The sequence below is a fragment of the Microcebus murinus genome, chromosome 5 (genome assembly GCF_040939455.1).
Source record: "Microcebus murinus isolate Inina chromosome 5, M.murinus_Inina_mat1.0, whole genome shotgun sequence".
In the NCBI taxonomy this organism is placed as follows: domain Eukaryota; kingdom Metazoa; phylum Chordata; class Mammalia; order Primates; family Cheirogaleidae; genus Microcebus; species Microcebus murinus.
In genome coordinates, this window is record NC_134108.1 from 19,739,939 (window position 1) to 19,762,489 (window position 22,551).

General features: G+C 36.0%; 1 protein-coding gene across 12 annotated transcripts in view; it reads right to left on the minus strand.

Annotated features, from left to right (window-relative positions):
* Positions 1 to 22,551, minus strand: part of UTRN (utrophin) — a 478,755-nt gene that overhangs the window by 79,515 nt on the left and 376,689 nt on the right. For all 12 annotated transcript variants that reach the window (XM_076002898.1, XM_076002896.1, XM_076002897.1 and 9 more), the window contains 3 exons: positions 17,110 to 17,256; positions 14,549 to 14,627; positions 10,619 to 10,679 (listed from right to left, as the gene is read on the minus strand). In XM_076002898.1, the coding sequence (XP_075859013.1) occupies positions 10,619 to 10,679; positions 14,549 to 14,627; positions 17,110 to 17,256 (287 nt within the window). The remainder of the gene's footprint in view (positions 1 to 10,618; positions 10,680 to 14,548; positions 14,628 to 17,109; positions 17,257 to 22,551) is intronic.

Genomic DNA, 22,551 nt, shown 5'->3' on the forward strand with positions numbered 1-22,551 from the left:
GATTTGCTGAAAAGATGCAATTTCAGCAATGTCTTAAGGGCCCCCAGTCTTAGACAGGCTACCAAAATTCAGTCGATCTCTTGTCTTCTCTTTCGAGTAATTTCAATCCCCATGGCAACAGTACCATCCAGAAACAAATATCCCATCGTGAAGGAAGAAACCTAGGCTAAAGAACCAAACTAAATCCATCAGTAATGCAGAGCTGGACTTTATACTTAAACAAGAAATATAAGCACACTTCCTCTAGAATCACAGATGTGATGCTTCACGTCACACAACCCCTCCAGAACCACCAGGGGAAAGTACCACTACCCGGCCAGGAGAAGACTAAGAATTCAAGAAGAACACCGCTTGCTAATGGCTCTTTTTAGTGAAGCCACTCCTGCGAGCTGAGGGAACACACACATTTGGCAAACAGATGGAGAGAGGGAAACTGCATCTCCCTTTGTGACTTCAATACCAGTTGATTCATTAGGCAGAACTGCCAATGCTGAAAATAAATACAGCCTCTGGTTACAAAAGTATAACCGCAGCTTACCAAACAACAGTTTTTTAAAAAAGTAGATGCAGTTGGCTGTTGGATTTTTCTTTTTTCTTTTTTTCAAGTGGGGAGAAAAGGTTAAAGTAAAATCCACAATGAACCTAAAGGCTTAAACTATTTGAACAGCTGCAGAGAGAGCTCAGCTCCTCCTGCCAGAAGGCTTCGAGTTCTCCCAGACTAACAACCAAAACAGAATAACAGTAGCATTTCTCCCCCAAATGACAACAGTGTGGCTTCCAAATACTCTCAAATATGAAAGGGGAGTGGTGCTTCATATTGTGTTGCTTGATAAGCTAGAAAATTAAATTGTAATTTTGTTACTAAAATCTTCTTTTTTAAAAGGCAACACAGACACAGGAATCTAGCCAAGAATAAAATAAAAATCAAAAATCTAACAAAGCAGCAATTAACAGTTCAATCCAAAATCACAAAAAGCAAACAATAGTGAGAGCGTGTGACATATAACAAGGGTGCCCAGACATCCCAGCTTTGCCTGTGTAGGGAAAACTTGTGAAGGTCCCTGTTGTAAAAGCAAAAATATTAGTGGGTATCCCATAAAGTTTAAATTATCTTTGAGCTATTTTTAACTCTGCAAACTTAAGAAACTTGATAGCAATGCAAATTATTTTTGTCCAAAGAAATGCAAATTGGGCCCATGGGAATGCAATTGATTATTGTCTTGTGTATATTGATCAGTTTGTCAGCTTGCATCTACAGGTAAATTCATTTTAGTTTCCCTTATCTGACTATAAAGATGCGGCACTTTATATTCTCTTTGGAACCTATAACAAATTCTCTCTGGTTCCCGTATAAATGAGTTAAATGAAATATTTGACACATAAGCTCTTTTTATATTTGTATAAGAGTCAAGATCTTACCTATTTGGGAAAAATTATCCTTCAGCACCTGGGACAAACCTGCTTAATACTGGACTGTATACTGGAATTATACATTACTGTCCTGGTATAATTATTAAAAGTACCCTTTATTATTAAGGGTCCCAGTTGAGATAACATGTAGTCCCTACATTTTATGGACTTTATTGAAATATTAAACCAATAAGGTTAATATTAAACCAATAGTAAGCAGTGTATCCCTGCATCTATTTTTATTTGTAACAACATACTCTGATAAGCCACAGAAAGTAAAATACAAGTAGTATAACATTGTACAACAACAAACAAAATGTTGTGTCCCAACACTGTCTAATATAGGAGACAATGAACCCACAGCAAGGTCATGTGCTTTTGATAGAAATCGGTATGATGCCGATTTCTGGGCAAATGACTGCTGGGGAAGATACTCTTTAAACCTATCTGTCCTCGTTAGAGTGGTCTCATTTTTTTCCATGAAACCTTAAAAGATGTTCAGAAGGCATCCTGCTTGTCCCCAAACTGACAGTCAAATATACCTACTTATTACTAGCTACCTAATTTTATGCTCATAACAGGATTTTGTGAGGTTTGCTATTTATCATTCCAATTATAATTATAAAGGCATATAAGAGAAAAAACTAAAGGTAAGTGAGGTTAAGTAAAAATATTAATGTGGGAAAAAGAACTATGTATATTGCTCTGGGATAAGACGATCACAGGAAGAGAAAAATCTCTTCTTGCCCTGCCAAGAGATATATAACATACTAAGTCAGAATGTATAATATCAGTTACAGTAATAGCCTCTTATTTGAGTGCTCAATTTGTACCAAGCACTTTTCCAAACTTTTTCTATGTGTACTCTTGATTCACATGACAAATCTGTGATCTGGGTGACAATATTATCCCCATTTTACAGACGAGGGCAGAGAGCACTCAGACAACTTGCCCAAGGTCACACAGTAATAGAAATGGGATTTGAACACAGATGTTCTGAATTTAAGCCTGAGCTCTTGATACGGAAGTATATTTGCATAATGAAGGTTTTAAAATATTTCTTGATGAATCTGTCCAAATTTCAGTCCATGGTCTATCATTATAATCATTACAAACAACCTCATCTCTCTTGCTTCTCTCACCCCTGGCAAATCCCAGGCCTGGAGTAGCTCAATTACTCGCCTTCTCTGGACCTGTGCAGCTGTGGATGAAGACAACTGGAGAAAATCACTCAAAAGACGGACTGATTTTACTTTAAATATTTGATTTCAAACCTCAAATGTCCAACTGCTGGCAACTGCACTACGCGCCCTAATAAACTTTCTTTCCTAAACTCCAAGACGATGATTTACTCCTGTCTTCTCTCTCCCCAAACTGAAGAAAGTTTCCTTCCCTGCCTCAGTGCCACCTGACTTCGTCTCACACTTCATTGAAAAACTAAAACCCAAGAAATTAGGACTCCTTTATCTTCCCACCACCAAGTCAGTCAGCCTCCCATCTGCCCGTGTGTCTTCCTCTCTCCTCCTTTAACTGAGACACTGTCCCCTCCCCTATCTAAGGCCAATTTTTCCCAAGGATTTCTTTAAAAACTCTAGTGCTGACCTATCAACCCCTCTCTCAGGAAGACTGTTCTCCTTAGAATATAAGTGTTTACAGATCTGCTGTGTTTAAACACACACACACACCCCTTGAATCTACATTTCCCACTAGCTATTTTTCTCTCATTCAGACAAAGGTCACAACTGAGTAGTGCACTGTATCCACCTCCCTTGGCCTCTGACTCTCTCTCTCTCTCCTGCACCCAACCTGGTCCTACCAAAATTATCAAGGAACTCCACGGTGCCAAGCGGAATGGCTGCTCCTCAGGATGGGGAGAAACACAGAAGAGACGAGAAACTTCATCAGTAAGTTACAGAGTGTGGTAGGTGGTGAGAGGCGCTATGAAAAATACAGAAGTCTCCAGAAGATGGGAGGCCATGTGGGGAGTAAACTTCCATGTTCCTCAGGTTTGTGCAGTTTCTTGAGCCCCTCACAAACACTGTCTACTGTCCTCCAAGTGTTTAAAGGCAGGAAATCCAAAGTTAGGCTTTTTGGAAACATAAGAGTATATTTAAGGGAAAACTTAAGAGTTTGAATGTCAATGTTTCAAGGAAAAAAAACTTCTGTTAAAAATTCAAGCTATATGCTCCTATTTGATTAATCTTTACAAATTAAGGTACAGGTATCTTTTTTCATCTCGCAATGGCCCCACAGCGGTCCTTCCTGTATTGTGTGGTAAACCTTTATTAACTGCATCCCTGACCCTAAAAATCAAACTGTACAGTAAGGCTGTGGCGCAAGTATAGTGCAATGGAGCTGAGTAATCTAGACGATTCCAAGCCAAAATTCTACTCTGTGGCCCCAGCGATGCACAGGTGAATCGCAATAAAGGTGTTATCTTCCTAGGTCCTGATATAGCTAATGTCTTTCAAAGACAATGTCCACTTCACCTAAATTATCTCAATTAAACAGGACACCAGTAAATACTCTAGAAGATTTCCAGTGATGATTTGCTGACTGCTGGCTGCTGCAGGGCAGGCTGTCTGCTATTTAGTTTTCTAGCTAGCCATGGTATGCTCAAGTATCCGAAGCTGCCTCCAAGCCCAGGAGAAGTTTAGTGATCCCAAGGTGCTTACATTCTTTCACAAAGCAATTTTGTTCTTACCTCCTCATAGCAGAGTTGCCCTAGTGAGTTTTAAGTATTTATTTTCAATAACGAGTCACAGACTGTTAGAAAAACAAACTCTCTAGTACATTTTCTTATGCTTCTATTTTACTTATTTCTTTTTTATTTTTATTTTTGTTTTTTAGAGAAAGGGTATTGCTCTATCACCCAGGCTAGAATGCAGTGGCTGAGTCATAGCTCACTATAACCTTTAATTCCTGGGCTCAAACGATCCTCCCTCCTCAGCCTCCTGAGAAGCTAGGACTATAGGTGTACAGTGCCTGGCTAATTTTTAAAAATATTTTGTAGAGACAGAGCCTCTTGCCTAGGCTGGTCTCAAACTCCTGGCCTCAAGTGATCCTCCCACCTTGGCCTCCCAAAGTGCTGGGGTTACAGGTGTGAGCTACTGAAGCCCAGCTCATTTATTTCTTTATCCTTAAAACCAAAAACACAAGCTCCACTTCTGGAAGAGACTCAAAGTGTGTTCCAAGAGTTCTCCACTTAAAAATCTGGAACCAAAGGAATGGCATGCTTCATCTTGATGAAGGAGGAAGAGAGAAATGAAGACTACTGTACAAAGACTTTCAGAGAGAACTGTATTTGTTTTTCATTGTTAATTATACCTGTGTTATGGATTTATTTTGTTCTGGGATAAGTTTTCTATAACCTTTAAAGATAAAGTATGTTATGTTAATTTCTTTGTTGTGGTTATGCATACTTCATTAGCTTAGACTTTCCTGCTAGGCTGCAGACTTGGAGATCTTTTTGCTGACATTCCTCTCTGCCCTTAGTTAGAGAAGGACTATTTCTCCTATATTACCTAAGCTGGGTCCGCAATTCCTCCAAAGAAATATGCATTAATTCTCTCCTCTAGATGGTACATGCAGTTCTGCCAAGACAAGTATATGTGGTCTATGCAAATGAGCTGTACGACTGCTATAAAGGGAAACTACTCCCCAAGATTTCATTTACAACTATAAACTTCACTTCTTTTCAGCAACTGATGGATCAGGGAAGATACAGTGTGGCCTTGGGGGTGAGAGGAGGGTCTAAAAGAACTTTGCAGGATTGTCAATAACGGACACAGGAATAGAAAACAAAAACCTAAAGGGAGATGTAATAAATTGAAGAAAATCTTGATTTAGACCTACTCGAAGGGGAAATTAGAACAAAGGAGAGAAATGAAAGAGTGGTGTTTGCATAGATTAGTTTATTCTGGTTAATACATTGCAATATTGAGGAATGTCAGTTTTAGAGAATGTGATATGAAAGGTCTATGTAATGAGAGATTACTAAAGTGTCCATATTAAATCTGTTTGTGTGTATATAAGATTGCACACTGCACATAGGCTCTATGAAGAATTGACACCTGCACTTCATATTCCAGTGGGAAAAACAGAGCCATAGAACTAAGTTGTATTGGTAAAGCTCTGACACGAGAGCAGAATAATCATTTGTACCAAGACTAAGGTTAACTGAAAAGTCAAGCACTCAGGGTTTAGAGAAGACATTATAGGGGAAGAAAAGAAAACCATATTTCCTAACTATACCTTCTTAAATTCTATTAACTACTATGGCTTACTGAGGGGCTGAATATGCAGAGAAACCATATACATTTTAAGTCCCACAGGATGTATGAACCAGCTTTGTTGACTTTCTTACTCAGGGATAAAAATCTCCCCCGTGACAGAAATCTCCTCTCCACATCTCCTGAAACATGAGTGGGGAGAGGCAGAGGAGGGCCAGTTTGTTTCCCAACTCAGAATTCCTATCAAGGTCCAACCGGCAGGACTGTGGAGAATGGCATCTTCCTATCTATAGAAAAGCACCTTTGTTTATTACTGGACTACAATGTGAAATTGCCTTAAACATCTAAAACATATCCAGGGGTCCTCAAACTATGGCCCTCAGGCCACATGCTGCCCGCCGAGGACATTTATCCAGCCCGTGGGTTGTTTTTGCCACCGCTGCCTGTCCTGCTTAGCAGCAAACTCGTCCCGGCCCCACAGTGCGCATGTGTAGAATGTGCACCGCACTCTCTAATGGTCTGAGGGACAGTGAACTGGCCTCCTGTTTAAAAAGTTTGAGGACTCCTCTATTAGCCTATAGAAATTAAGCTACAGCAAAGCCAACACAAAGGCAGGGTAGTGTACTGGAAAAAGTGTGGGCTTTGTCCTTGGACAGCTGTGCTCACTTGCTGGCACACATTAGGTGCATAATAAATGGTAACTAGTCTATATTATGAAAGAAAGGGTGTTTCCTCAGAGTTTTCCCACTATTATTCTCCTTCTTGAATATAATCCTTCTTCCTATCCAAATGCTTCATGTGACTAAAAAATTCTGTTCTCTGCCTCAACTAATACAGGGACAGGATGCAGTATCACGTAGCAGTCAGGAGTTTGAGAGCAGGAGACAGTTTCTGGGTTTGAACACTAGCTCCTGTCTTTCCTGGCTGTGTGATGTCAAGCAAGCTATGTATGTATTTATTAATCACTTATTAATGCATTTATTGATTATTTTTAAGCTTTGCCTATAAATGGAAGTAATCATAGTATTTTTTTTTTTTTTTGAGACAGAGTCTCACTTGTTGCCTAGGCTAGAGTGAGTGCCGCGGCGTCAGCCTAGCTCACAGCAACCTCAAACTCCCTGGGCTCAAGCGATCCTCCTGCCTCAGCCTCCCGAGTAGCTGGGACTACAGGCATGCGCCACCATGCCTGGCTAATTTTTTTTTTTCTATATATATTAGTTGGCCAATTAATTTCTTTCTATTTATAGTAGAGACAAGGTCTCGCTCTTGCTCAGGCTGGTTTCGAACTCCTGACCTTGAACAATCCGCCCGTCTCAGCCTCCCAGAGAGCTAGGATTACAGGCGTGAGCCACCGCGCCCGGCCCATAGTATTTATATTAATACTTCACTGAGCTACTATGAGAATTAAAAGAGAAAAATCCATGCACAGGATTTTGCACAGCACTTGGCAAACAGCATTCAAAAAATGTAATTTATTATCATTGTTATTTCCCATGGCAATTATTTATTATTATAAAGTATTATTATTATTTCTGGAACAAAATGAGAAGCAATGAGTTTTACATGATGAATGTGACATCATTTCTTTTATCCTTCAAACTCCCTGGAGATTAATCTCTTTGCAGAGGAAATGGACAACCTGTGCAAAGCACAAACACGTGACCCAAAATTTACAATTGAGAGAGATGATCTGGATTTGCTGCTAGATTTCTGAATATTTTGAAGGCAGCAAGAGCTATTTTAAATTGTCTTAAACCCAGACTACCAGCTCTCATTGGACTACCTTAGGGGAAAAAAATAACTGGATCAGTTTCAGAAAGTCTACCTTAGAGGCAGAAAATACAATTTAAAAATATGAGGTTAAGTTATTAACAAATAGAGAGATTTATAATACATACATGCTTTCTGTTCAGATTTATATTCTATCATTTTCTAGAAAAAAAAATGACGCATGGAGCCACTGCCGCACACTTTGAAATATTAATAAAGAATTACCTAGAGAGACAGAAATGCAGTGGGGAGCCATCTGCATGTTAAAAGTGTGTTTTAACTGATCTATAAAATTAAAATATGACATAAAAATTATTTGTCCTTCCTATTCTCCTTTCGACTTTCTTGCTATATTCTAGCAGTAGAGTACATAAAACTGTATATTTAAACATATAACCTGAAGGTTATTTTTTTCTTGGCAACTTAATACATTCTAATTTGTCCAGGAAATTCTAGTTGCATGACAATCATGCTAAATTTGTTTTTAACATTTTTCTTCTACTTACTTGTGCAGCCATGCAAAGGGGAGTATATATTAAAAGCCTTTTCATTCATCATTTACTTGCTCATTAATTTGGGAATTAAATTTTGTTTTCATAACAATTCTTCATCCAGAAATACTGGCTTTTATAACTCTACCTTCGGAGCTTGATGTTCCTTCTTTATGAGGAAATAAACTGTTAAATTACACAACAGAGCAAGTAATAAAAAATTCTGGTTTAACAAGTTTTGTAAAAGCAGAATTTGCTTTATACAAATGAGCAAACATCTAAATATTTGAAAGACTTAAAAGACATTTAACACTAAATTTATATATGTTTAAGAAAGTCAAATCTTTTACTTGTAATGAAAAAGATATTTTATGGTGCTATAGTCCCAAAGGTCATTATTTAAAATACTGGTCATCACTGTATTATATATATTTGACAGTGCTGGTTATAGTGCCCCAGTCAATGGGATGCCAGATAAAATTAGCTTTTATTCCACCAATCTGCCCCATAAGAATTCAAAGGCTGAGCAAGAATGCAATGCTACCAGATCATACCAAATTATAAACACTCTAAATAGAGAAATTCTGATTTAGACAACTTAATTCTCAGTCATATATATTTGATAACTGACCTGGACATACAGAAATTCCTTTTAATAGTAGAGCTAAAATTAAGGATGGACTTTAAAGTGTCAAATCAAACAGATAACCATAGCATAAACAAACATATTCAAGCCAGAAAATTTAATATTTTCTTTATTAAGTAAAACAAAAAATATGCCTTACTGAATCCAGTTTGCATTTTTAAAAAAATCAGATGATTCAGGATCCTACGTCAATTCAGTAAATTAATTAATTTCAGTTAATTTGCATGAAGTGTCTTGATTTTTGTATAGTCCATGTATTAGTTTTCTATTGCTGCTACATAAAAAGTCTTTCTGAGCTAAAATCAAGGTTGGTAGGGCTGTGCTCCTTCTCTGGAGGTTCTAAGAGAGAATCCCATTTCCTTGCCTTTTCTAGCTTATAGAGGCTGCCTGCACCCCAGGATCATGGCCCCCTTCCTCCATTTTCAAAGCCAGCAGCTGTCATCTCCAAATCTCTCCCTCACTCCTCTGCCATCCTCTTCTACTTTTAAAGCCCCTTGATATTACATTGGACCCATCAGGATAATCCATAACAATCTCCCTAATTAAAAGTCAGTTGATTCCCAGCCTTGATTTCATCTGCAACCTTAATTCTCCCTTGCTATGCAGCCTAACATTTCCACTGGTTATAGGGATAGAGAGGTGGGCATCTTTGGGGAGTGAGGGGGAGTTATTATTCTACCTCCCACAGCACATCAGATTTATATCTAAACCGCAATATTCAATTCAAGTCAATACTCACCCAAGCAAATTAAAATTCTCTAATACTATTGCTATTATTATTGTTGTTATTGTTATTATAGTGTGGAATAAAAATGTAAAAATTACAAAAAGATTTTAAATATGGGTTAGATTATCACATCTTCTTTTAATAGAGACATGCCAACTTGCCTAGCCTCTGACCTCTTTCCCAATGCTTGTACAAATGTGACACCATCAACTAGTTTGATACCTTGTTCTCAAGTTTATCACAAGTCAGGACATTGTAGATTGTATACTGATAAAAGTATCAAATTCCCACAGACAATGTAACAGATATTGCTGATTATACTTTCTATATATTATATTATGGCAACAATTTTTTTTTTACCCTGAAGATACATCTCAGACTACAATAAAAACTTCAAAAGAAAATACTATTTCACTAACATTGACTTCAGATTTTTTAGGAAGAGGTATATTGGAAAAGTAGATTATTAGTATTGGCATAGATTTTAGAGATACCACACCATATTTTAGGAATGATATAAAATAAACTTGGCCCAGAGATCTTCATCTAACTTACCTAGGGTCACATAGCTCACCTGTGACAGAGCTGTTTCTTGATCAGTAAGTGTTTGCATGATTATGCTGTTCACCTTACATATAAAATAGGGTCGACTATGACTCTTATTACTAAATCATGTTGTAAATCAATAGCATTACATTTCAATGACTTACATTTTAAGGGACTGTAGAAGTAGTATTTATCATTCTGTCCCATGACAATATATCAACTAAGCCAAGGATTAAGTCTTACTAACACCCTGTGTAAATTACACTAAATTTATTAAATGTCACATAATAAAAAGAAACAGCATAGAAGAAAGAGAAACCAATTTGTTAACAAAAACAAAGAATGATTGGTCTACACTAATAGTGCAGATAATTTCCATAATACAAAAAAACACTTGACCAATATTTAACTTTTTCATGATAAATCACTATTTCTTTTTGGTGGAATAAGAAAGTTTATATGAATTTACTGAGAGAAAGAAAAATGACTTAGAATCGTACAGTTACAGAAAGATCATGTCAAGAGTATTTGAAAATTGCCATTTTTTCCAAATATTCTAATCTCTGCTTTACAAAGTATCTGCTAAACACACCTATAGCCCAGCCCTAACCTAATAAATGACAAATATCACTCTAATTTTTAAACTAATTTCTTTCAACTATTAAATATATGTGGTTTCATTCAGATAATAGGGCTGAATTCCATTTTTAAAAGTTATGGGGGTGGGGAAGCCTCTTAAGTTATCAATAAAACTTTATTTTCTTGGTATCATAAAACAGAATGAAAATCAACTTACTTGATGTAATAGGGCACTTTATTATGTGAGATGGATCTTTGCCACGGCAGCTGGACTGAAGCTGGGGAAAGAAACAAAGGGAGATTATTGGAAACACTGGTAACTCAAAAGCCTTACACCTTAATGCAAAACAACTGAACATATTTTACAGCAAATTCAGTGAGAACTGCTCTGGTTTTGGAGCTGGATTCCTATAATCACAAAATCCACTGGGCCAAAGAAAAAACAGCTTTAAAGATTCATTTGAAGTGAGGAAAAAAACAACACAGGTTCAATTTCTAATACTTTTATCATCGATAACCACTACGATTTAAAACTTAGTGCCATCTGAAAACTAACTGTACTTTACTTTTTTATTTTTATTTATTTATTTTTTGAGATAGGGTCTTGCTCTGTAACCCGGGCTAGAAGAAATGGCATCATAATAGCTCACTGGAACCTCCAACTCCTGGGCTCAAGTGATCCTCCTGCCTCAGCCTGGGACTTGGCTCATTTTTCTATTTTCTGTAGAAAATGAGCTGGGACTTAGCTCATTTTTCTATTTTCTGTAGAGACAGGGGGTCTCCCTCTTGCTCAGGCTGTTCTCCAACTCCTGGCTTGAAACAATCCTCCCACCTTGCCCTCCCAAAGTGCTACTATTACAGGCATGAGCCATCCTGCCTGGCCATGTACTCTACACAATTTTGATAGAGCTAAAACCAAAATTAATTTTACTTGGTATATCCGAATTAAAAACTAGATTGTTCAAGACAGAATTTTCTAAATCTCTAATAACATTTCTTACTTTGCATCATATTCATGGGAATAGCTGTTGAACAAAGATGGCATTTAAACAAATTTAAGAATATGAAATAATAAAAGAGAAAATTCCAATACAAATAAGCAAAAGGTTGTAAAGAACCAAGGCAATCATCTGGGCAGAAGAATCCCAAATACTTATTTTCATTTGAAATGTAGAGTGAGCCCAGTTTCCTACTTGTGTACTAGGAATTACTATAATTTAGATGTTTATGGTTTTTTTTTATTGAAGTACTTAGTTTTTACAATTCCAGTGACTTATTTCTAAAAGTGCATTATTTTTACATTAAACCAATTATTTTAAGAACTTATTTAATAAGAGTAGTAAATGTGAATCTGAACCTATAAAGGAATTTTGCAAAATGAACTAATAAGAAAATTCAAATAAAACTTTGCAGGTATCACTATGCCCTTATGTAGCTAGTTGTCACCACTGATTTGTTTTCTTTAATTTCATGTCATATTAATATCTTACAAATATATACAGCATTCTAAACTTGGCAAAGCATTTTCAAATATATCTTTTGGTAAAAAAGCCAGCACACATTAAAGTTCCATTTGATAGATGAGGAACCAAATATATAGAGATAAAATAACTTGTGCAAAAAGTGATAGCCAGGAAATAAATGTTCGAGCTCAAATGTGATCTCAGAATTTCTGAACACTAGTTCAGCAATTTTTCTACTCAACCCATCTTTATAAAATGCAAACATTCCTTTCTCCAACTATGTCCATAAAAACTATAAAATGGGGATGAAAATGAGAAACTAGGTATGTTAAATTTCTCATTAGAGCCAACCTCATTTCAGTGCTGGCACCAGGCTAATAGGTCAATTTGTATTTTGTGCCTAACTAAACAAGCTTCTTTTATAACCATGGATAAAGTCCAAGAAATATAATAAAGCCAAAGATTCCAAGCAGCAAGGGATAACAATTGTTAAATTTACTAATTGGGATTTTGTTTTCACTTCTCCATTCATTTTAATAATTGTTTTGATTTGAATAACTTCGACCTCCTCGGACCATCAGTTTTAAATAATAAAAGGCCATGTGTTTGAGTTTCACAAAATGTGTTTCAATTTCACAATATTTCACTTCCTAAAGAATATGTGCTTGATTTCTACTATGAGAGTGATTGCTAAGTTAAAGTGTAGGGTTTCATCAATATTAAAGATATTGATCCTTAGAACTGAAAAGAGAATATTATTTTGTAAATTTCTCTTTAATTTGGTCTTAGTACATAGCTTCACATTCTATAAAATTCAGCTTAAGAAACCTGGAATATTTAATACCTAACGAGTATACTGCAAATCTTCATCAACACTGAAGGTATTTAAACTTTAAAAATGCATCCTGGCACCCAGGTATACAGTGTAATTCCAGGGCAGGAAATGACTGATTAGGATTCTTGAAATTGTAAGAGAACGGCCTGACCTTTAATTGAGGTAAAACAGTTTATCAACAGTGACAACAAGATTAAGAGAAAAACATAAATGCAATCAATTTAGTTGCAAGACATGGGGTTACTTCAGTTTTCTCTATGGTTACAGTCACAAAGAAGTTGTCATAATTGAGAAATAAGCTTTGCCCTAAATTTCAAACTTGACTTAAATTGGATTAAATGAAACAAATTGCTTTCTTACATATATTTGCCAAAAGAAATGAAAGGAAAGGAATTAATATTTACTCAAAGCATTTGTGTCAAGAACTGTGCTAAGGTGCTTGTGTAACTGGATATGGCTTGTCATTTAATTCTCAAAATAATCAGAGGAAAGAGGTATTATGGTATTTTAAGATGCAGAAATTAACTTTCAGAGATTCACAGTTCTGGTAAACGGCAGAATGAATATTTAAACTCAATCTGGGTGACTCTAAATCCTACATTCTTTAGTGTCCACAGCAGGGAATGATAAATAAAGTCAGAGCTCAACTTACTTATTCATGAACAGTTCATAAAATTAAAAATTTTAGTTGGAGAATATTACATAAAAATCTACACGTGTAGTTTGGCTAAATTTGCGATACTTGACTAGAAGAAAAGTTAAGTTTGATTGCAGTGAGCCTAATAAAACCAAAATCTCATTTAAAGATTTATGGAGAGTGAGTTTTTTTTTTTTTTTTTTTACTTTAAAAGCTTCAGACTCAGCACTATTCACAATGGCAAAAATGTGGAATTAATTTAAGTGTCTATTAGTGGACGAACAGGTAAACAAAATGTGGTATATATACACAATAAAATACTATTCAGCCATAAAAAAGAATGAAATCATGTCATTTGCAGCAAACATCAGTGGAACTGGAGAACATTATGTTAAATGAAATAAGCCAGGCACAGAAAGGGAAATATTGCATGTTCTTGCTCTTCTGTGGGAGCTGAAAAGGTTCACACTTGGAGACAGAGAAAAGAATGATAGATATCTCAGGCTGGGACAGGTATATAAGTGAGAGAGGGGATAAAGAGAGGTTGGTTAATGTGTACAAACATATGGTTAGAAAAAAGAAACAAATTCTAATGTTCGATAGCATAGTAGGGTGACTATAGTTAACAACAATGTATTATATATTTCAGAGTAAACGGAAGAGAGGACTAGAGTGCTTCCAACACACAGAAATGATAAACACTCAAGATGATGGATACCCCAAATGTCCTGACTTGATCACTAAACATTTTATGCATGCAACAAATACATGTACCCCATAAATATATAAAATATTATGTATCTATAAAATAATAAAAAAGAGAGAAACTGCAGGTGCCTTTTAAACTAATAAGCACTTTTGAAGGAGAAAAATTAATTTAAAATCTTAAAATATAAAAATGATTTCATTATGAAAAAGTTCATAACCCTTGCCTATGACAAAATAATAATCATATGATACTATATGAGTTACCATAAGAGATGGTCCAGTGAAAAACCATAAAGACAAATTCATTTCTGTCCCACTTCAAAAAACTTATCAATTGTCATTATAAATAATGAATAAGCGATATTTTAATGAATATGACTATCTCCTTTTATACATTTGATATAAGCAAATATATTTATAGCAAAGAATAGTTTCTTAAATAAAAGTGAGAGCATATGCTGATTCATTCAATTAATGCAATCAGTCAAGTTTATTAGTACTTACTAGAAAGAAAATGCTGAGAGGATGGTCCGAAATCTCTGTGGGCTTCCTGAAGCTGTTTAAGGCGATCGTCCACAGAAACCTGTACACACACACATAAGACAGATGAAATAATGTGATTTCAAAACGAAGACTTTAATCATATCCCTGACTTAAGGACTATAATAAATGATGCTGTTACCCAAGATAAAATTACTTGTACAGATTCCTTCTCTGTCTCTGGTATCAAAGTAATGGTATAAAAATGGACTCCTTATAGCATCAAGTAACAGTAAATAATGCCAGGTGCTCTTCTAAGCAATTTTTAGGAATTAACTCTTTTAATCCTCACATTAAACATAATGGCCAAGTATTATTATTATCATCACTTTGCAGATGAAGAAATTGAGACACGAAAAGGTATCCTATCCAGGATCATAAAGCTAGTGAGTAGCAATGCTACTATCCTATCCTGGTCATCTGCTGCTAGGACATATGCCTTGTTACTCTGCACCACCTCTAAGGCAGTATACTCCTCTTTGGCCCCTAAAATCAAGATGTGGCCACAGGGTCCGTGACTATTGATCTCTCTTTTGTAAGGAAGATGGTAAAATGCGCTATAGAGGGCAAATGAAAAAGAAGCCTAGAATACTCCAAGGGAAACTAGACAGATGAATAGATAAGTAGATCGATGATGGGTAGATAAGATACAGTGAATAAGATGATAGATAAAAGACACATAAGTATGGACCACCTTATTTTCCTCCAAGTTTATGTCTGATCATCTCTACTTGGGTTTGGGATGTATATTCAAGTGTATTCCAGCAGTTTAATACACCCTATATATTTGTTTACATACATTCTATAGTTAATTCTCCTATGAAAATGCAAACAGTTATGACACTGAGAAGCTAAATGCACACCAATACTAATTACATGGAGCCCACTGACATTTCCATTTTCCTTTTCCTGGTCTTTGTCTGTGTAATGCTAGTCATTGTTCCACTTAGAATGACAATCTTATTTTCAGCTCTCTCTCTTTTTTTTCTGAGACAGAGTCTCACTCTGTTGCCCAGGCTAGAGTGAGTGCTATGTCGTCAGTCTAGCTCACAGCAACCTCAAACTTCTGGGCTCAAGTGATCCTTCTGCCTCAGCCTCCCGAGTAGCTGAGACTACAGGCATGTGCCACCATACCCCGTTAATATTTTCTATATATTTTTAGTTGGCCAATTAATTTCTTTCTATTTTTAGTAGAGACGGGGTCTTGCTCTTGCTCAGGCTGGTTTCAAACTCCTGACCTTGAGCGATCCTCCCGCCTCGGCCTCCCAGACTGCTAGGATTACAGGTGTGAGCCACCGCACCCGGCCTTATTTTCAGCTCTCTTTAATTGAGACCTGTGCATGTCTGGCTCACTGGGCAGCTCTAGTTTCTCCTGATTGGTCATTTAAATAGCATTAGTATGCACTTTGTTTATTAAGGCCAAAAAGCATTAAAATGGCACACATTGTGAGTAAAGTAAATGTTATTCCTGAAATTTAATAGCATTTCCTGTCAGCATAGATTTTTTTCTTCTTATCCAACCAGCAACTAACATCTGAGCTCTAGTGGTTACTGGTCATAGATAAGGATGACAGAATACATGTCTTCTTTCAAGTATAACATTTTCCCTGACTTCTAATCTTTGGAGATGCTGATAACAGAAATAGAATGGGAAATAAATCAAGATGGACCACAAGAATCTTCACATGAAGATAATGATTTAGAGCAATGGACCAGAAGAAAAAAAGAAAAAAGACCAAACGCTGTTTTGTTCCAGCCACTAGAAAAGCAAATATGAACTTAACAGATTTTGCCTTACTAATCCCAGATTGACACTCTTTGCAAAGACAGAAGATTGTCAAATATTATACGTTCGTTTCTTACTTCTTCAGTTTCATTAAGAAAATATGAACCACTGAGTATTTTGACATTTGAATTAATTCAGCAAACCTATTATACTATAAAATATTATCTGTCAAATAAAACACTTTTATGTGCTGTATCAAAATTGCATATTTAAGGTCTAGAGTCATTAAAACAACTGCATTAGAAGAGCTCAGACGTAAGAGCTAAAGGTAAACACCACTATGGTGTGAATGTGCTGTTTGGAAAAAACAAGCAAGATATTTAAATAGCAATCAGTTGGAAGAAAAAGGATGGAGACTTTCTTAATTTTTCAAAATAAAACAAAAAAATACACGAAGGTTAAAAAAGTAACTTCTTTATGAATCATTATGGGAAAAAATGTTTCTGTGACCTACCATAGGTTTCAATTACTGTGACTTATCTGAACTTTTGCAATTTTCTCCAAATATCATATGACTAGCATATCAAGAAATTACATTAAAATCTATATGCATAAATAGATGAGGCTCTTGGGTTCAAGATACTGAAAGACAAATACCTGGGGTTGCCACATGCTAAATTCATTATCAATTATAAAAGAAAGAAAAAAAAATGATGGTGCATGGTATTATAGAATAGTGAGGTAGGGTTCAAAGCCACCAAGTTGTAAGCCTGCATTATCGAGGGGGATAAGCTGATACCTGTAAAAGTTTCCATCGCATGTTAAGGTCATCTAGCTGGCGAGACATCTTTACAGATGGATGGAGGTCAAGTGGAGACAGCTGACTGGATAAATCATTCACTGTTTTAACTTTTAGGTGGATTGGTGCAATTTCTTCTCTAAATGCCTACAAGAAAAGGACAGAAAATATGTCATCAGAAAGAACATAAAAAAAGGTAATACATTTGACCCTTGAACAACACAGGTTTAAATTGTGCAGGTCCACTTATGCATGGAATTTTTTTCAACCAAACATAGGGAAAATACAGTATTCGCAGAATGCAAACCCGGGTATACAGAGGGCCAACTTTTTGTATAGTCGGGTTCCGCAAGGACTTCGGAACATAACTGTGCTCAGATTTTGGTGTACTCAGGGGTTCGGAACCAATTCCCTACATACATCGCACTGAGGGAACTGTGGTACCCACTTTCTTTCAGGGAAAATGGCAAAGCCAGCAGAGAGATGATCTGCGGCAGCTACCCACTCAACACCACAGCTGCCTTAATGCAGGCGTTAGTAACCCGGAGGAGGAGCCAGAGTCCCCCTTTATAACCCAACAATATAAATTAGTTTGTGAAGAGAAAAACCATAATTCAAACTTATTTAAATGATTATGTAGATCCTTTCATATTTTTTATTACAGGAAATTTAGTCTGGAAAATGTCTGCCATTATTTTCCACTTTACCGATTTCTAGTCTTTATTCTAGCCTTAATTTTCTTTCATCTTTTCTTTTCTTTCCCCTATTTTAACATGGCTCCTTGAATACTTTTTCACCCAATGCAACAACTTGATTTAAACATGTTTCCACTTAAAATTAAGTTAGAAAGTGGCCAGTAAAAACAACTTTCCTAACCACAAAATCAATGCCCATTTTGTATTCCATAGATAAGTCCTGTCCCTTTCAGATTCATTTATGATCCCTGTCTGTGGTTGGGGCCAGGACAGGAAGAGTGAAGTCTACGGGAAAAGAGGTAAATGAGTGTTAGAATCGACAAATGCCACCTCTGAGCACAGCACAGAGAGCTGGTAGGTGTGGGGGCAGAGGGTGTATGCGAAGAGCAGAAGATAAAACAAAACATATTTTGGATCAGTGACAGTAATGTGTCCCACGAGAGCAAACGGAGTAACAAGAACAGTATGTTTTCTCCATTCTTCACATAACTCTGCCTGCCTCTATGTTTATGTTCCCCTTTTCCAGCAGTCTTTGCCTAGATCCTAGAGATCCTTTGAAGGCTCAACTCTGGTCCCCACGCACCAGGAAGATTTCCATTCCTCCTGCAGCCTGGGCTGGAGGCCCCTCCCACGTGCTCTTAGGGCGTTTTCTCTGCCCCCTCCAACATAGCCAGCACTTTTGGCCCACACGCATCTGGACATACACTTTGGGACTGAGGAGTTTGAGGGTGCGGCCGTTGTGATTGTTTGGTGCCATACCAAACGAGTTGTTAGATATTTTAAATATCATTTCTCATCAGAGCATTTAGTACTTGATATTATGGGCAACCATATTCTTGAAGTCCCCAACAAAGAATGGAAGCTTCTTGCATTCCGCTCATGACTTGCAATACGGAGAGGGCAGAATTCATTTCTATTGATAAAGGCCTGAAAAGTGATATTTGAGGCAAGATTAAGCCAATATAGAATGAGAAACAGAATTGGGATGCTAAAAGAGGAAAGTATATTTTTAATTCTTTGGCATGTCACAAAACTAGTTAATCATATACAAAATTTAACTTACGGGTGGTAGGTGTTGTAAACATCCTGGTAGCATTGGCCCTCAGATTTTTATCATTTCTACATTCCTCGTTCTTTAAGATACTATGGGCAAAAGCCAATGCCTATTAACCCTTTTCTCTCACCACTATAAGTTTAGTAAAGAAATAATATACCCCAGAAAAAATATATACCAGAGTGCTTTAAAGATTAAAGTTTTATTAAAACACTATGGTATTAATTTGGCTTCTTCCTTCTGTTTATAAAAGGGAAGCCTCTTTAACCACTTCCTCCTTTCCTTCTCTCTTCCAAAACATTTCTAGTTACCTTATATAACTCCCCCTTCTATAACAAGGATGGCAGAATTCGTCACCCCAAATAGGCCACTTTGGCATAAAGATTTTGAGCTGAAGGCACTTAAAAAAATTGGTGGTACAAAAAGGAACTCTGACCTTTGACTTTTTCTTCCTGAAAGCAGGAGATAAATTTAAAATGCCCTCTCTATACCAGGAAGAAAGTAACCTATCGTCAAGGATGAAAAGTTAAGACAGAGAATTCTGTACAAGCAGACCTTGCTAAAATAATTCTTACCTGCCTTTAGTCTACCCGCACAATATAGTTATTTTTACAAAATTGCCTCTTTTTGGTCAACTTAATATAAAATTATTTAGTTGTTAACTACTTCATTGGGTCTTCATTTCCTTATGGAGAGGCTCTTGTGTTGCATAAAACTACATGAAATAAATTTGTATGCTGTTCTCCTGTTAATGTCTTATGTCAGTTTAATTCTCAGACCCACATGAAAACCCCTAAGAGGGAAGTGGTAAAATTTTGCCTCCCCTACATATGTATATGCTAAAAATAATTATTATGGCTAATAAACATCAAAATAATTTAAAGAATCAACTCGTATTTTTGAAAAGGAAATTAATCCTAAGTAAAGCAGTGAGTATGATTTAGTGTTTCAAAGTTCTTTAACATGCCCAAAAGCCACATGAAGAAGTCCAATTTAGAAATGACCAGTTTACAGTCAAATGTGGAGCCCAGAGTCAGCGTGGGAAACATGGACCTGGAAATAGCAGTGTATAAATGACACCGAAATAGTCAACAGGGAAGTCAATATGCATAAAGTAAGAAATACTGCCAGAACCCTGCAGACGCCAACATTTCAAAAGCAGGTGGAAGGGAAGGCCACAAAGTCATGGGAATTGCTGCAATATGGAACTAGAAGAAAAGTAGAGTTGAGGTAGCTTTTTTCCCATTGCTGCATATGTTATGGTTAACAGAATGTGCACACAAAGACAGACACACAAATAAAGTTAAATAGGAAGAGCAGTTGTATGGTAACTGATGCATTACAGGTGTAAAGAATTAACAATTAATATAAAAGCACGGGACAGAGGGAAGTGTGGGTCAGGTGAAGGAGAATTTTTCAGTCTGGACTTTGAAAAGGCTTAGGTTCCCGCAGATTCAGTTTGAGAACAACTACAGAACTCCAGTCCTTAGAGGTTTCTTCAGTCATGATTGTCACTTTATATATTAATATTCTCTCCATGGGTACAATGCAGAACTCAAGAATTATAATTATCTTTTAAAATTAACTTTTTTAATGTTTTAGGTATTCAACATTAAAAAGGAAATGCTAGAAAATGTTCCATGATTTATATAATTTTAAATAATACCAGTTTTACTTCAAAAGATGGTAAAAGTTGTTTTTTAAAAGATTTTTTTTAGAAAATCTTATAGAACAGTAAAGGAGTTTAAATTTTTCCTTTACAAAAATAATGTTTTTCTATAATTAGCCATAGGTGAAAGCATTAAAAAAGCTTTGACAAACAAAGTCTTTGAGTTTTATTTTTGTTTTTATGGTCAGGTGTTTTATGACAATGAGGACTCTTTCTATCAAGAAAGTTTTATCTTTTGTTTTTTAAGAGCTTTCAAATTAAGGGGCTTGAAAGAAAGCCATTTTAAAATGGTTTCAGAATGGTATCAAGAACTAGTATAAAGAACCAATTTCTCATGTTTTGACTGCACTTCTCTGTTACAGAATGAGTCTATGTGGCCTCCCTGGCTATAAAAACAGAAACATCTGCTAGTAGCAAAGGTAATAACTGGCAGCCCACTGGCAGGTGTGAATCCCAAACCTGTTTCCTGCCAGAAGGTGTATATTCTGCAAATAAGAATGATTAAGGATAATTTTAGTGAATTGAAATTGTTTGATCTTTCCCAAAGATTTTGTTTTCCAGTTGCCTTGACATACTTAATAATATTTAGCAATAATCAATATTTATTTTCAAAACAAAAAAGGCAGGGTGAGGTAGCTCATGCCTGCAGTTCTAGCACTCTGGCAGGCTGAGGCAGATAGATAGCATGAGATCAGGAGTTGGAGACCAGCCTGAGCAAGAGCTAGACCCTGTTTCTACTAAAAAATAGAAAAAATTGGCCAGGCGTGGCAGTGCCTGTATTCTTAGCTACTGGGGAGGCTGAGGCAGGAAGATCCCTTAAGCCCAGGAGTTTGAGGTTGCAGTGACCTATGATGATGTCACTGCGTTCTAGCCCAGGTAACAGTGTAAGACTCTGTCTCAAAACAAACGAACAAAAAAAACCCCTTATTTTTATCTGACTACAGTGTCAATGAGATTTGAGGTATACTTTAAAACACATATAAAACATCGCAGACTTTGAGTCTATTTTATTTAGCTTAATGAGACTTATGATTTTTTTCCTAAAAAGATGTTAAAATATTTTAATCCACAGTTTAGTCCTTTCTATTAAAATATTAATTGTATTTTTCCTAGCTTTCCACTTAAGCAGAGATTTGAACAAAAGTATTTGGATGTAGAGGTAGATAAGTCTTTTAATCAAATGGGATTAACAACTCCCAAATTTTGGGGCATTTAATAACCCCAGATACAATTCTTTATGCTTCCTCCAACACTAATCATTCTGCATTATAAATTGATACTTTCAAATTCAAATGGGTAAATTCCTGCTTTAATCAAGAGGCATTTTTGCAGTCCAATAGGCCATACTTTTTGTAAACCAGTGACTTAAAGATTTTAAGGGTTTAAAATCATCCATTAAAACAAAAGAAGTGTGTAACTTCCAAGGAAACTATGCTAAAGGCTTTGTTTTCAGTGGGTTGTTTTAAACCCAGATCATGGAAATGTCTTTTAGGATACTAGAGTTGTAGGAAGAAGCCTATTTTATTCATAGGGTAGCTAGAAACATGTATATTTACATATGCCAGTACCCTATTAATAATAAATTTTTAAGTTGAAAATTTAATATTTAACTTTTAAAGCTTTAAATTCAAATAGTTGATCAAAGATGTATGAAAAGGTCTTTGCAATGAAAGAGAAAATCAAGAAAAATAAACGATGGAAACTCTATCACTTATTAGCTATGTGGGCTTGAGCAATTACTTTCATTTTTATTATTTATAAAATGGGCATAATAATAATAATAATACCTATCTTTTGGGATGGATGTGAGGATTAAAAGACATATCCATGCAAACTGGCTAAGAACAGTTCTTGGCACATAGTAATAAGTCTCAATAGTCTCAATAAACACTACCTAATATTATTATTCCCATGTCTACGCATACATATATTGACTTACATGATTTACCTAAGTATTCACTTAATTTCCTAGATCTTAGTTCTCTTTCCTATTCAGCTACATCCACACAAAGGGAGAATGCTAT